Source organism: Eulemur rufifrons, chromosome 15 (genome assembly GCF_041146395.1).
Source record: "Eulemur rufifrons isolate Redbay chromosome 15, OSU_ERuf_1, whole genome shotgun sequence".
NCBI classification, from domain to species: Eukaryota; Metazoa; Chordata; class Mammalia; order Primates; family Lemuridae; genus Eulemur; species Eulemur rufifrons.
The window spans coordinates 15,246,614-15,262,810 of NC_090997.1; the positions used below are offsets into that span (position 1 = coordinate 15,246,614).

Consider the following 16,197-nt stretch of genomic DNA (forward strand, 5'->3'; position numbering starts at 1 on the left):
CTCCATTTGAGATTATTGCTGCTTTTAAAAACAGATGATGAATGAAGAGCCCACAACTGAACTAAAAAGTTCAAGACAACAATCTTTATCTGCAGTTCCTAATCCCCCAAATCTCTAACAACTGTAAGGGTTTTATTTTTTGTTTGTTTGTTTTTTAATAACCCTTTGGTGGCAAAACCTACCTGACCTCCACATTCCCATTAGGGCTGTTACGTATTATATGGAAGATATACTATATTACTTTTATAAAATCTGGAAAATCCTGAATTCCAAAACTGTGGACTTGCAGCTCAATTGAGGTGGGGACCCAAGATATTAGAAGAAAAAACATGCATATATATATTAAAGTACAAAAGTTAGGCAAATCACAATCACTATAGCACTTATTTCATCATTTGGAAAATAAGAGAGTTGTACTAGATGATCTCTAAAATGCTTGACAGTAATTAAATTCTAGGATTCTACCTGATCAATTTATGTCCTGAAACACATAACAAATTATGTTGAACTGTGAATTATGTTGAATTTCTGTAAAATCATAGGCATTTCACTTTGCCAGTGTGTGACAAACATGCATTATTAGATGTGTCTTTTTAGGTAACTTAACTCAGGTTCAGTACCTGCTGTGCCAAACACAGAAGATATGCCTTCCATAATGGCCTTGTGGATATTGGAATGAGAAAGGATAAATGCAAGTGTCCAAAATGCAACCTTAAAAAGAAAAACATATATCAAAAATATAAACTTCTTTGAAGGTGAACAAAAGCATATTTAGTATTAACTATAGAAAAGAAACAAGGACAATGTTTAAATTAACGTTAAGAGAAGATTAGTAAAGAGCATCTTTGATAATAAGTAGATTTTATGAACAGTAGAGATGTTACATATTTGTAAGAGGTCAGATTTATAATTTTATTCTGTCACTATAGCTTAACTATATTATTTAAAAAGATTAAACTGTCTTCACTAAAAAATGAGAAAAGTAAATGTTTATGTTACTAATAAGCAACATGCAATATTATATAGGCATACCTTAAATATTCAAAAGTAACAAATTATGACACGAGATTATTAATCTAAAACAAAAACATTTTAAAGATTTAATATCCTTAAAATATAAAAGGATTAGCAAATTTTATATTCTTCAAATAAAACATGACTGCTTTAAATAAACCCAGGAAACCATACCTAAAACCCCATAAACTAAATTATGGAAGTACTCAACTTGAAAAATAAGGTCATTTTACAATGGAATCTTAATTGAACATAGTATACTTACATGCTTTCTCTATTGGCCAAACAAAATTATTTCATATCTCTCCTCATTATGGTATTATAAGATAAAATTATACTGCTATACATCTTAAAAATTAACTTTCTACTCAGATGTTTTTGCTTCTATTTTTTAAACCTGCATAAAATCATTGAAAGAGGTTTGGATTTCCCTTTCATTATTTTCTATAAACATTTATTGCAAAATCAGTTTCATCTAGGAAAATCAGTCCTGAAATGACTCTGGCAGTACTTTGTGTAACTTAAGTCTTTTTGTCTCTTTTATGAGGTAACATTATACACTTTTAAATAATCCCAATACTCCCCTCTGTGGTCAAAAGAAGAAGAGCAATTGTCTGAAAGGGCTCAAATCACACAAGTTCAATACTATTCATTGTTTTCCTTTTTATGACATTAAATTGATAGTGCAAGGACAAATATGGTACTGTTTACACAAACAAGGTGAAGGGGAGAACCAAGACACCTAAAATCCAGAGACCGTTTTTCTGGGGCATTATCTAGATTAGGAAAGATTTACCCCAGAGAGTATCCAGTTAAACAGATGCTCAGAGAGCTCTCTTATCCTGTCTCCTCACTCAGGTCCCCTTTCTGCTATTATCTATAGATGAAAGTGCTGAATTGTTGGATTTAATTAAATAACCACTGCATATTCAATGCATCTTAGTTAAAGAGTCAGAGTTCAGGTTGGAAGAAAAAAAATTTAGTGATGCTGCATAGATTTTTCAGTTACAAAAAAGAGGGTTCAGAGTTTTATGTGCCTAAATATATTAATAGTTTTAGAGATTCATTAAAATTGGATAATACTTATTTTTAAGACAAATACAAGGAATTGAGCTAAGCTACAAATGGTTGTACATAGTGTTGTTACCATTTTGAATGCTTCTTTTTTCTTAACAGCTTTCTCTTTTTAAAAATCTGTTATTTTTCTACATTTAACAACTAAGGCACTTTTTAAAAATAAGAAAAGGTACGAGAGAATAGTTAATAAAAAGTTTATATTTATTACTGAGTCAATAAACAAGAACAAATGACCTTGAGGTCTTTGGGCAACCACATTTGGGAAAGGAGTTAAAAACCGCTCCCAGCAATACCAATTAGTATTTTGCCAAAGGGGTCAAGTCCATGGTTACAGCTGGGCAAAATAAAGGAGAGCCACCTGGCTCATTGAACTGCAGAAGCAGCTATCACAGTGCCTTTCCATTGTTTTGGGAGGTAAAAACAAAGGTGAGAAGGGATAAGGAAAAAAGCTCTGTGTTTGTTGTGACGAAGAGAAGATGAATTGAGCATGTTCTTCGACATCATTAATTTATTCATTCAAAAATAGATTTGACAAATACTGAACGAGTCTCCATAACATGCCAGATGGTCTTCCACCAATCATGGTCCACACAAATATGCATATAACAGTTTCTGCCCCAAGAGCTTTCACATTAAGTTGGGGATATGAATACACACAGGAAGAAAAAATAGCTAAATGTACAAGAAAGTGAAAGTGTCAACACATGTTACAGACAACAAGTGTTGTGGGAGTTGAGAGCTGAATGGGGTGATCACAACTGAAAGTATTTAGAAAGAACTTCAGAGAAAAAGCAGATAAAAAAGGCAAAATGTCAGTTTTGAGATGGGTTTGGAGAAATGTTCTAAAAAATTCATTTGGCAGTCAGAAATTTCTTAGAATTTGGAAATGATTTTCCCCTGGAAATAACTGCATAAATTATGATTAACATTTTGGGCCAGTCTACCAAAGTTTACCTAAACCATAACGGAGCCTCCAGTGACCTGGTACCAAGCCCATCCGATGCCTGAGCTCTCAGTCTCACAGGCCTTGAGGCAGAGTACAAAATTAGGAGAGAGGAGATAAGGATGTGGATCTGGGCTCCAAGAAAGGACAGGTCCCGCCACCTACACCTCTGCAGGGCTTCAGCAGCTCTCTCAGCAGTGATGGAGGTCACAAAACCCAGGACAGCAGTGGACACTCTCACTCAGGGGCCTCTGAGCAGTCAAGCATTTGAGCATTTGAGCATTTGCAAGCCAGGATAGTCTATGTTCATTATTAATGTGTCATTAAAAGTAATAATTGACTGAAACTGGGGAGACAATTTTTGTAAGGGAAGAAAACTAACATTTATTGAACACCTATGCTGAGTCAGGTACGTTAGCCACTTTCCATTTCTTACCAAAATAATCCAAACAACTAACCTTTGAGGTAGGAAACACTAATCCCACTTTACAGATGAGAACACTGAGGCTTGGAGAGGTAAACAATTGACCCACTGTCACCCAGTGCTGGGAATTGGCTCTGGACCTTACTCTAACCTTTCCAGGGTCTCTGCCCGCACACCAGGCTGCCTCTTGGAAGTGCCAACAAAAGCCAGAGAGATGGAACTTTCTCTAATCATCGGACACTTCCTTCCTGAAATGAATGATTTAAATCCTTTCAGACCAGTGCCAGGAACAAATTCCAAAGAACTGACTTCCCCTGTGTCAGATCAATAGGGCTTTGTGTGGCTTTCTTCCGGGGGATGTTTCTAGTGGGATCTTGAAAATTAATCCTCTGACAGGAGTAGCTGTTTTGTTGCTGCTTTGGGAGTTGTTTTGATGTTTGCTTTTCAGTTTTGCTATAGCTTAATCAGTTTCCAAGAAAATTATTTAAAGAAAAGTCAGATAATAACACTAATGGTACATAGAGAAGGGAATAGGATTAAACTATTTTTACTCGACCATGACAGATGAAATACATATTCTACCGGCTGACATACATTTGGGCAGAGAGGCCAGAATTTCTATCTCTGCTCTTTACCCACTAAGTTTTACAACAAGTTAAGGGAAAATAGAATATCAGTAATTACAAAGTCTTTAACAACCCAGGCCTGCAGCTGTAGGTGAAATTGGGACAATAAATAAAAAATAAATAAATAAAAACAACCTAGGCCTAAGAAGAATAAATAAATAATACTTAAAACTTCTTCCTTATTTTTATTTGTTATAAGACAGAGGAAGAAAAATGACCACACTTATCATTAGAAATGGGTTGAGCACTCCTGTTTAGTAAAAAAGAAAAAAAAAAAAAAAAATATATATATATATATATATATATATATATAAAAAAAAGGTTACCCTTTAATTTCAGATAATATATATAAGTAGCAGCTTAGGCTAACGTGAGAACCTCCTGACCCAGAAACTGGTATGCATTGAACATGAAGTGGCAGACAAATCTTATGGCTCTAATCTAGCTCATGACAGCTTTAAAAAAAAGAAACAGTCAAAAAAAAAAGTCTCTGCTCTCTTTAGAAGTATTCAGAGTGCCAATTTCACCAGCACCATTCATGGGGAAGCTTACAGGACCAAAAAGTCAGGTAATGCAAACGGGAAGGGTGCACAGAACAGGTCTGAGGGAGAGAAAGAGCTAACGTTCATTGGTACCAGCTGGTCTTACTTCATGCACTTTGTGAAGAAATGTGAGTTACTATTTATTGAGTACCCAAGTCCTAGGACCATACTAGGAGTTCTGTGTACATTTTCCCCTTTTTACCAATAAGGAAATGAAGGCAGAGAGATTTTAAGTTACCGCCATGAGATTCTACAGCTATGGCTGGATATATGTCTGGATTCAAGACCGATTCTACCTGGAACTATCCACTTACCTATTCTCTCTCAAATAAAAGGTTGAGACCAACCCTTTTTCATTTTTTCAGCACCAATACTAAGCACATTGCCTGACACACAGAAACTGCTCCATAAAAAGGTGTTGTCACAACTGGTCCCTTTCAAAAGGCAAGCTTTTCCTTCAAGCTGTTACATAGAATTCACTCTGGATCTCTGCTTTGCCTCCTTTGTGTAACAACCTAACCAGGTATTCAGTTTTGATTTTTATCTCACAACTGAATCCACTATAGTTTTATTCTTCTCCATAAGTAAGTGAAAGGACTATCAAAAAAAAAAAAGAAAGAAAGAAAGAAAGGAAGAAAGAAAAGAAAAGAAAAAGAAAAAGAAAGAAAGAAAGAAAAATGAAGGGGGAAAAAAAATCAAAGGACAGTAGACAGCAACGTAAGCCATTTTTTATCAATATACTTACAGGAACAGCATTAGACAGAGAAGCCCAAAGCATTAAGAGCCCATAATTGGGACAGTTTTGTTCATTTGTTATCTTCTCTACAATATCCATCACAGCCTGAAATAATGTCTGTTTAAAAGAAATATTGTCAAACCGTAACTACGTGACAAAGATGAATGTTAATAAACAAAAGATCATGCATTTTCCTTTAAGACAAAATATATCATTCCTGTCACCCCTGGGCTTTGCAGTTGAGGCATGCTCAGGGATTCACATACTTACAAGCAGCACTGTAATCAAGAGTATGGATTCTGGAGCTGAACTGCCTTACTGCCTTGGTTCAAATCCTGACTCAGATATTTAAGAGCTGGATGGACTTGAACAAGTTACTTTAATCTCTCTATGCCTCAGTTTCCTCATCTTTAAAATGGTCATAGTACAGTGCCTACATCATAGAATTGTTGTGAGAATTAAATTAGTTAGACCTATAAAGTGCTTAAAACAAAACCTTTCAGAGGGCAGAATTCACTTTGGATCTCTGCCTTGCCAAAGTGTATTGGTAAATCCAGTGTTTTCATCTCTTTCTTTCTTCCCCAACCCCGTCCTCTTTTTAATAAATCTCTGCTCTTAGGAAAATGTAAGCAACATAAAAACACAGATCTCTGGAGCATTCAGGAGAAACCCCACCCCCACACATCATGCAGATTCTCAGCCTCTACACCATGAGAGAGAGAACTGCAATATATTATAAATACCGCAATACTCTAAAACCATGCAGAGTATTGACATTTGACTTGAATGTGGCAGCTCAGAGGAGGGCCCATCCAGGGTCATCTACTATGAGTACTCCCAGGTCACCATACAAATTCCATTAAGACATTTCTTCATGGGGAGGTTTCCCCAGATTCCCCTTTGCCAATGGTTCACTCTCTATCAGGGAGAAGAAATTCAGACACTGTAACATTTTCATTAAGTTACTCGTGTACTTTTAATCTTAAACAACTCAGGTCTAGGTGATAAAAATAATGGGAACTAGTATCTATTCACTGCTTGCTAAGGGCAAGTGCTTGACAAGTATTTAAATCATGTCAATCCTCACTACAACTCCAAGAAGCAGATACTATTACCTTCATCACTATATATGAGGAAACTGAAGCACAAAGAATTAGGGAATTTTGCCATGAACATACAACTTGAAGATGGTGAGCTGGGATCCAATCCCATGAGCCTTGCCCTGGCTCCAGAGCCCACAGCCTTATCCACTCTGCTATACTGCCTCATTGGAGACACAGACCTTAATTCTGACTTATTAGGAATTAAGAGAACTGCATTGTATCACAATGTAGTAGTTTTTGCTTCAGATCCTATGACTCAGAAAATAATTTTTAAAACACTAGCATATAAAACACATGATAAAATAGAGGCCGTTGCTGTTACTTACTAAGGCATGTAATTTTTCAAGAGAAATCGACTACTGTAATTCACCAGCTTTCTGGGTTCAATAATCCCCAGGTTTTTTTTGGTATTAAAGTTATTGTGAAAAATAAAATAAGAAATTACTTTGTGAAATGTGTAAACTATGCCTGGCACAGAGTAAACACCCCATAAATGTTAGCTGATGTCTCATTGTTATTGTTTTTGTTGTAATAAATCAGCAGAATTGAAAATAGTTTAGATATGAATTTCATTTACCGCTGGTCTCTAACATACTTACAATGCACGTTGTTATAGGACAAAGTTTATACGTCATGAAAATCCTACAGATTCATTTCGTTATTTTGATATGTTGTGGTGCAGTCATAATTTTAAATGAAAATATTAGTTTAATATATATCTATAATAACATGGGAGAAATCACATTTTACATTTAAGTGATAAAATGTGCATATTTAAAAAAAACGAGACAACTTTACTCAGTCTTCTGCTTCATTAGGCCACTGAAATCTACTTATGCAGAAGACAACAAAATCTTCTTAATTTCTTTTTAACCCACTTTTTTTTTAACAATGGGGTATAAAAACGTAAGCTCAGTGTAAACACTGCTAGAGGAAAACAGAGAAGTGATATACCAAAATATGAAAATTAAACTGCTCATGAATGTTCAAGCTGAATTCTCTCTCAAAGTCTTAAACATTGGATTGGCCTCAGCAAAGTTCAAATTCTGTCTGTACTCAAACAGGGAGTTAGAATACCTATGATTTAAAATTCCTCATGTCTTCAAAGTAAGAAAAATAAATGTTATTCTGGAGGTATTATCAGTGGGGAATTTTAGCTGGGGATTTAAAAACCCTATCTACTAGGCCCATAGATTACATATCTGTCTGGGTATACATTTTATACACATACGTTCATGCCCCTAAATTCTGGAAAATAATGCAAACAAAAAAGTGTGTTTGTCTGGGTTGTTTTTAAAACAGAAATGTTAGATGAAACATAGTTTGTCAATGAAGGGCATTCAGGGTAGCTTTCTGTTCTCTTTATTCAGGAGGGAGATACCTAAACATTCACATCTTCCTTTTTTCTAAGGCCATCTTTCTTTCTAGTTTCAGGCAGAGTTGTTTACGACACTTGCTGTACAACTAAAAACTAACAAAAACTTTTGATGTCATCTTTAAATACCAAAAGATTACAAATAACAACAATGATAAGCTCTTATCTAGTCCTTACTATGTTCTAAGTACTTTATAAAACTTAAATCATTTAATCCCACAACTTTATGAGGTAGGTGAGGAAACTGAGGCCAAGAGGTTAGGTACTATGCCCAAGGTCACACAAGTGGTGACCAGCTTTGAGCCCAGGCAGTCCAGACCATGTGAAACCCAGTCTCTGAGGGTGGACTCAGGCAGCAGATAATTTTCAAAGCCTCCAGAGGTGATACTAATAGGCAGCCAGGGCTGAGACCCATTCACGAGCCAGCATCAGAACCACCTGGAAGGCTGGTTGGACCACAGATGGCTGGGCTCTACCCTAGAGTACCCAATTGAGTGGTTCCCAGGTGATGCTCATGCTGTTGGTCTAAGAACCACATTTGAACCACCACAGATCTAGAATAACATGCAAGGCACTGACTCCTAGTGCCTTGCTTTTAAAATTATACCATTCTACCTCCTTGAATTTGAAGAAACAAACAATAGCAGGAATGGCATCAAGAATAAAGTCTACTTTGTAGAGCTTTATTTTCCTTCCCTAATTTTCCATTACTCTCATTTGTCACTGTTGACATTATTGATGATAATATATAAATCAATAAAGAATATCAGAATCGTGTTTTATTTTGGTGTTTGTAGTCTCAGTTTTTTTCTTAGGTAGAATAGGATTAATACTTACCTCAGTGTTGTGAGAATGTAATAATAAAATATTGTATCTAAATATGTCTGGTACAGTGCTTGGCATAAAAATGGAATCTAATCAATCTTACTTTTTTTGGCAAAAATATATTTTAACAATCATAGTTTATTATTATCTTCATCTCATATATTTTAGCAACAAAAGGTAAAAAGTACTTACCATGGAATTACCTTTTGCAGATTTGTATGTTTTTATATCTGGAATGTTTTTTTCAAACAGGGCTAGGAACCATTTTTTAGATTTTGACCAGTTTCTACATGAGAAAAAAATATGTAAAAATTGATTTGAAAGCACTGTAGGAATAATAGGTCACAGCATAAAAGCAGGGAATGTCTGTGGAATTAGAATTACATTTCCAAATTTCCAAATTTCTTCTTCCTTTTCAGGTAGAATTTCATGAATGGTCTACCTTCTGAATCATTAGCACACAAGGACAATTGAGGGAACGAGGTAAACACCTATTAGTGTCTTTTGTAAATAAATGTTTGGATTCCTATTGGATTGACACTGAATAAGAGAACAGTGTCACACAGCGCCACAACTAGCTTAGTCTGCTTTTACTGTGGCTGTTGGAAATTGTGGGAGGATGAAAACCCAGCACAGGGACCAACAGGACCAAATTGGCTATAATCTTTTTTTTTTTTTTTTTTCTGAGACAGAGTCTCACTCTGTTGCCCTGGGCTAGAGTGCGGTGGCATCAGCCTAGCTCACAGCAACCTCAAACTCCTGGGCTCAAGCGATCTTCCTGCTTCAGCCTCCCGAGTAGCTGGGACTACAGCCATGCGCACCATGCCTGGCTAATTTTTCTATATATATCTTTTTAATCTTTTCTCACCAGTCTCCATTGTAGACTGCTAAGATCTGAATATTTGTGTCCCCCTGGCCAATATCCATATGTCAAAATCCTAACCACCAACGTGACGGTATAAGGAAGTGGGGCCTTTGGGAGGTCATTAGGTCAAGAGGGTGGAGCCCGCACGAATAGCATTAATGTCTTATAAAAGAGGCCATGGAAGCTTGTTTGCCCCTTCCCCCATGTGAGAACACAGTGATAAGTTGGGAGCCTCCAACCTTGGAGATGACCCTCACCAGAACCTAACTATGGTGGCACCCGGATCTCAGACCTCCCAGCCTCCAGGACTGTGAGGAATAATTTTCTGTTGTTTATAAGCCATGCAGTCTATGGCACTTTGTTATAGCAGCCCAAATGGAGTAAGACTCAGAGAAGCTGCCAAGAAATTTAAAAATCATGTAGTTATGTTGCATGTGAACCACTTTGCAAACATTTGTCTGAGCCAACTGTGAGAAATACATTTGATCACGCCCACTTCTTCCTCAGAGAGAATGAGGATGCTAATGTCTGACTCTGAGACTGCTCACACTGGGTGATTTAGCATGGATCCAAACTGCAGCACTGCAGTAATGAATGTGATAACAATAAGCTGTAAATGGTATAAAAGGCCACAAAATAAATTCTTAATCCCATCTCTCTGTCTTTGCTCATCAAAATAAGAAAAAGGAAGTTTACCTCTCTTGTTTAGTTCTAACCTCAATTCACATACACTCCCCCCCGAAAAAATAGATCATAAGGAATAGCTTCTCTCCTACTTAAATTGCTGTTAAAGTATCTACTTAGAGCAGAGAAATGACAGGATGTATGAATTTCTCAGAGTAACTTGGTCAATGAATTATTATACAACTCTCTACCTTAGGAGATATTCTGGCATCTGGGACCCATACTCAAAACCTTCATCATAAGCTTGAAAATGCTGATAGAACTCTTTGATTTTCCTCTCATTTGTAGGAAACAAACCTTTATTAAATAGCACATTCACTGTGACTGGATAAAGGAGATGCCTACAAAGACAGAAACACATAGCAAGTCAGACCCAAAGACCAAAGAAGAAAGGTACAGGATACAAAGGAGGACATTATTTAATAGTACTATTAATATATTAGGGGTAGATAATATGTGACAGATTCTCTTGGGAAAAAGTCACTGTTAAGTTTTAATATTTGCTTACTATGGTCTAGATAATTCAAGGAGAGCTGAAATTATGGTCTTATTTATTTGAAGATTTTTAAATGCTTTCTAAGCAAGCATATTAGATCCTAACAAATATAAGATAATAAACAGAAATAAATTGAATCAATATAATTCAAAAAGAATTTACTTGGCAAATATAACAATAGCTAAGATATAGTCCATGCTTTTAGACAGCAGCACAAAAAATAATCAAAGAATCAAGGGCAATATTAGTCACCAAATTTCCTAATTTCACATAGGATTCCATAAATTCAACTATTGTGTATTGAAATATAGTACTTATCATCAATAAATTTTACTGTAAGTGAATACAATCATTACTGTGGTAGCTATAAGAAAAATATCAAAGATTAACATGCCCTAGATTAGTAACACTAAATATTATTTATTTAATTTTTATTTACCATCCCTTCAGAATCTCCTTCCCCAAAGTTTCCAAAATATCCAAGAATTTGCTTTGTTTTGTTGTGGAATATTGCACGTGCTTTAGCAAATTTTTAAATTTGGTTGTTTCTTCTCCCCATCCCCCACCTCCTCCAGTTTCTGGACCTTTAATAAAATGTTAAATGTTATTCTGTTTCATGAGTCAGAACTATTGAACAGGATTCCACTGAGATGGAAGAATGCCTCGGGTAACTTTAATTTACCAAATCTCCTTACGCTTGTGGAAATTTTTTCTCATAGCTCCTTTGCCTAGCCCTTAACTTTTCCAGAAAGTTTCAGAACGTGGCTGATTCTCTCTGCTCTTTCCCATCTTCCCTGTCTCTTTGGAGGACCCTGGGGCTCAGTTCTGAGGCCCATATTGACATTGCCTTTGCCTCTTTTTAAATTTCACAAATATCTCCTGGAACCTTGTCATCCACTTTAGGATTCCATTCTCTCCCCTGTCTTGTCAATGTCCTCTCGTTCTAATAATCACAGATTGCATTGAATGTTTTATCAAAATTCTGATGGATGCATGACAATTATAAGAGGTAAATCTATGTAGAGTATGCACAATTGTATGGAATGACTAAAGAGAAATTACTGTAAATGTATTACAATAATTGTACTAGCTTATTTGCTCATCATAAAATAGAAATGCTAAACTGAAAATTGCCCATTATTTAGAATTTAAAACATTAAAATAATCTCTCTATAGCCTACTTAGGCAGATTTCATTACTCCAACAGATAATTTTTAAAGTCTAATATAAAGGTTTAAAATCTCTTTATTCCAAAAAAGCAAGATGAAATCATACCAATGCAACTATTTATCTATTTACCTTACTAAGTTGTTCAAGTCCATTGTCCCATGAGTGCCTAAATTCTCCAGTTGTTCATGTAATTCTTCAGAAACTTGCCCAGGGAATTGATAAAGATTGACAGTCCCCATTTTCCCTTTCACTATAACATTGAGTTTTTCATGCAGTGTTAAAAAGATATTCTTTGGGATTGATGCTATAAACAGAGAAAATTATTTTCAAAATAAGCAACAACTCTTTGAAGCATACAGTCAATATACCTTTACTACTATTTGGTCACCAGGGACTATAGCCAAAGTCTTCCAAGCACATATAATCACCTCATGTGAATAAAAGTAGATAAAGATTCAAAGTATACCGTGAGATAGTAAAAGTCTAAGGGGTAATTCACTTTAAGGGATGATCTATAATGGTTGATTCTAAGAGGGCTGGTATTTCCAGCTCTTCCCCCTCTAAATCCAGGTATATTGAAAATACACAGTATTTTACATATCCCTGCATTTTCAGAAGCTGTTCTGTCTGCTCAGAACATTTTCTACTTTATCACCCCATCTCTACCCCCACCCCCGCTCCCACACCCCCACACCCATAAGCTACTAATTTCTATTTACCCTTAAGTGTCTTCTTGAATATAACTTCTACCAGGAGGCCTTTCCTAACCCCGTGAACAGTTTTGACCCCACCATTTCCTTTATACTAGTGTTCATGCTCCTTCCATGATATAGACTCCTGGTTAGGTTGGGGGGTGGCAAGACTATAAGTGAGGTATTTTTGTTTGTTTGGGTTTTTTTTTTTTTAGCTTATTTATTTACATTTTTCTTTTATCTTATTTTATTATCTTTGAAATAACTTTTTCAAAAAATAGTTTTCTATTTTGTATTTCATCATGCTATTATGTGTAGATTACATTTTGTTCAAGTTAATTAAAAGTAATTTTTACATTTCCTGAGCATACATCTTCTCTATGATGGGGGAATAGATGGGAAAAATTGGAAGGTGGCTCAAGAGTAAATATTAACGTATTTCACCTGTTAAATACAAATATTTAAACACAAAAGTTCCCAGGGGAAGTAGAGGTGAAATAACTTGATTATTTCCATACACCTCCAATAGGTAGGTTGGTGTATTTTTTCTGAAGGGATATGTGACTATACAGATCAAAAATATTCAAAATATTTGTATTATTTGATCTGGAACCATAGTCCAAATATCAAGAAGCACTAAATAGTCAAAGAATTTAACCAACATGTGATTTTCTTGGAAGTAAGAAAAAAAAATCATGCTATTGATCACTGCTAGCTTTTAAAACAAACTTTTTTGTCTTAATAGCAAGAAATGCACAAGAGGCTACATGCAAAGGAACCAAAGAAGAAAGAAAGAGAGAAAAGAAGCCACAGGGAGTAGAAGCAAGTGCAAATATTATGAAAGTAGAGAAAAGAATCAAGCACAAAATGAACCAGTTCTGCATTCTCACAAGGACAAATGGCATCAGCAGACACATTCACATCCTGGGAAGAAATGAAGACAGACAGCCACATGGGAAACATGCTGACCAGTACAATCTTGCAGTCTTTGAGGATGGAGAATTTGTGCAAGGGCAAGCCAAGCCCCCTACTTACCTTAACAGCCCTATGGGATATGTCAGGAAATGCCATAGTAAAGGGCTTACTAAGCAGTGGAATTCTACTTTCAGGGAGCAGAGTAACATGTAATCAGGCCAAGAGCTGTAGCCTGTGGAACACTGTATACACACCAGCAGAACAGAGTTAGCCATAATTGGGAGCTACAGCATGATACAGATTCCATATTTTCTAAAGAAAACATCAGTGAGGTAACCTTACCTCTTTCATATGTGTAATGAAAATCTAAATGTATTAGGCTGCCAATAATTGGCTTTTCAATGACCAGACAAACTCATCATATATTCTTTTTCCCTTCTAACCTTCCCTCAAGAATAAAGTAATGGACCCCCATCATTCTTGATAGAGGAGAGAGTATATAATTTTTAGGTAAAACTACTCTTGGATTTCAATGTTGTATTTCAAATGAGCTATCTTAAAACATCTTTTACCTGTACGATAGACAGTATTTTCCACTGCTAGTTCAAAATTTATATTTTTGGATTTTAGAAATACATTAATCCCCTCTTCTTCAGTAACAAAAGTCATTCTGTTTCCCATAGCAAAGACTGTAAATATTGGTCCATACTGAAATAAAACACATAAACACAGATCATGTTAGTAAGCATTTCTAAGCTGTGGGTTACATTAAGACAGTTTTCCTCAAGAACCCCAATGCTGAAATTATAGTCAAGAGAAAAACGATTATATTTGGTAATTCATTATAAATTTTGACTGTTTCACTCAAATCTAAATTACATTAATCTTAATTTGTTCTGTCTTAATATGTAATGTTTTTTCGATCATGTTATTTATTTGTACCTTCCTTTCTTATAGTATAAAATAATTAGAAAATAATAATTACAAAAACAATTAGAATGTATAGCAACTCTGTGATATCTGAACACTGTTTTCAAGATATTAGTAGACTTACAAGCATCCTATAGCTCAATGTTGCTCAAGAAAAAGATAAAAAGTTGCTAGCTGGTTTATGCAGGAAATTCATAGTCACTCAAAAATGTCTTGCAATCCTGTACACTTTTCTAATATGCTCACTTTCTTTCCAAAATGACTATTCTACCTGAACACCTTGCCCACCCCTTTCCTCTCTGAAATAATGTCCCTGCCTTGTAACTCACTGGAAAAATGGAGGCAATTAAGTAAGAGCAGCCTCATGTCACCACCAAATCTTGCAAGGTACATATTTGAACCCATCTCCATGCTTTCCCTCCTGTTGACACAGTTGGAAGTTGCTGCCCCTGTGAAATGCTCACATCCCTTCACTTGTGTCCTATTAACAGATCCTATGCTCTCCTGCCTTCTCTTTGTTCTACAGTCGTGCTTTCTCTCTCTTTCATTAATGTTCCCCTCTCTATCAGATCACTCTTAGCAGCCTGCAAACATAGTTTAGCACAGGGTTTTGATTGCAGAGGGTCCATGACCTTGTTGGGGGAAAATGTGTCATCATTTTCATTGACCTCTAACTATAATTTAGCATTTTCTTCACTTGTGTACATAGGCAACAAACCACAATCTTACCCATGACTCTATCATCAAAACAAACCATCAGAGTTTCATATCTCATTACAGTTATTATAAATAGCTCAAAACATCATTTATGCTCATCACTACTTCAGTATCTTTCAGTCATCTCTATTCTCCCTATAAGAGAGCACATACTGTTGGGTACTACCAGGTAACCGTAGGCCCAAGAGTCATGGAAGTCCCATTTTCTCACAGTAGTGATCCAGACACCTACATTGCTTCCCAGTATTCCCTCTCTACAATTATTTGTTATCAACACTTAGAAGATGAGTCATTTTCATTGTTTGTTAAAGTTTTGTTAAAATGAAAATTCTTAATTTTCCATTAGGAAGGTGGCCTTTTGCAATATCTACACACACCCTGGCTACATGTATAGACCAAGAAGTTCAAACACATTGAATAGTTGAGATAACTGCTGACATGTGGCAATACAACCGGACAGTGAAAAATGGTCACGCATAGTGTTATAAATTCTGCTAACAGTGGGTTTTTTTAATTTACTTTCCTTTTGTTCTTTTATTTTGTGCAATGTCAGCAGCTTCAGTGTTATGAAGGCAAGCACATACAGTGTGTTGTAGAAGTGATGCTTGTGTATTTTTTAATTAATTTTTTTATTTTGAGATAACTGTAGATTAGCATGCAATCGTAAGAAATATTACAGAGACATCCTATGTACCCATTACTGGTTTCCCCAGTATTAACATCCTGTAAAACTATAGTACAACATCACAACCAGACTATTGACATTGATACGGTTAAGATACAGAATATTTCCATCACCACAATGACCCTTCGTATGCCTAAGGAAGGCTGTGGGAGACAAAGGAGTATTTCTTAAGGAAATATCATTTTTCATCTATCAGACTAGCAAAAGTTATAAAGAATTATGACATCTAATGTAGCCCAGGATATGAAAAGCTACACAATTCCATACACTCGAAGTAAAATAAAAAATGTATATTGTTACATCCCTTTCCAAGGGTAACACATTAATATAAACAATTTAAGTGCTCAAGTCCTTTAACTTGGCAATTCTATTTCTAGT

The 16,197-nt window shown here is 35.6% G+C and overlaps 1 protein-coding gene across 2 annotated transcripts in view; it reads right to left on the reverse strand.

Moving 5' to 3' along the window:
• Positions 1-16,197, reverse strand: part of CYP39A1 (cytochrome P450 family 39 subfamily A member 1) — an 88,115-nt gene that overhangs the window by 70,265 nt on the left and 1,653 nt on the right. Inside the window, exons 2-7 of one of the 2 annotated variants that reach the window (XM_069487873.1) lie at positions 14,060-14,195; positions 12,010-12,124; positions 10,406-10,555; positions 8,858-8,951; positions 5,372-5,479; positions 621-711 (exon numbers count right to left, since the gene is read on the reverse strand). In XM_069487873.1, coding sequence (XP_069343974.1) covers positions 621-711; positions 5,372-5,479; positions 8,858-8,951; positions 10,406-10,555; positions 12,010-12,124; positions 14,060-14,195 — 694 coding nt within the window. Of the gene's footprint in view, positions 1-620; positions 712-5,371; positions 5,480-8,857; positions 8,952-10,405; positions 10,556-12,009; positions 12,185-14,059; positions 14,196-16,197 lie in introns of both variants that reach the window. The other variant, XM_069487872.1, reaches the window with a different exon arrangement.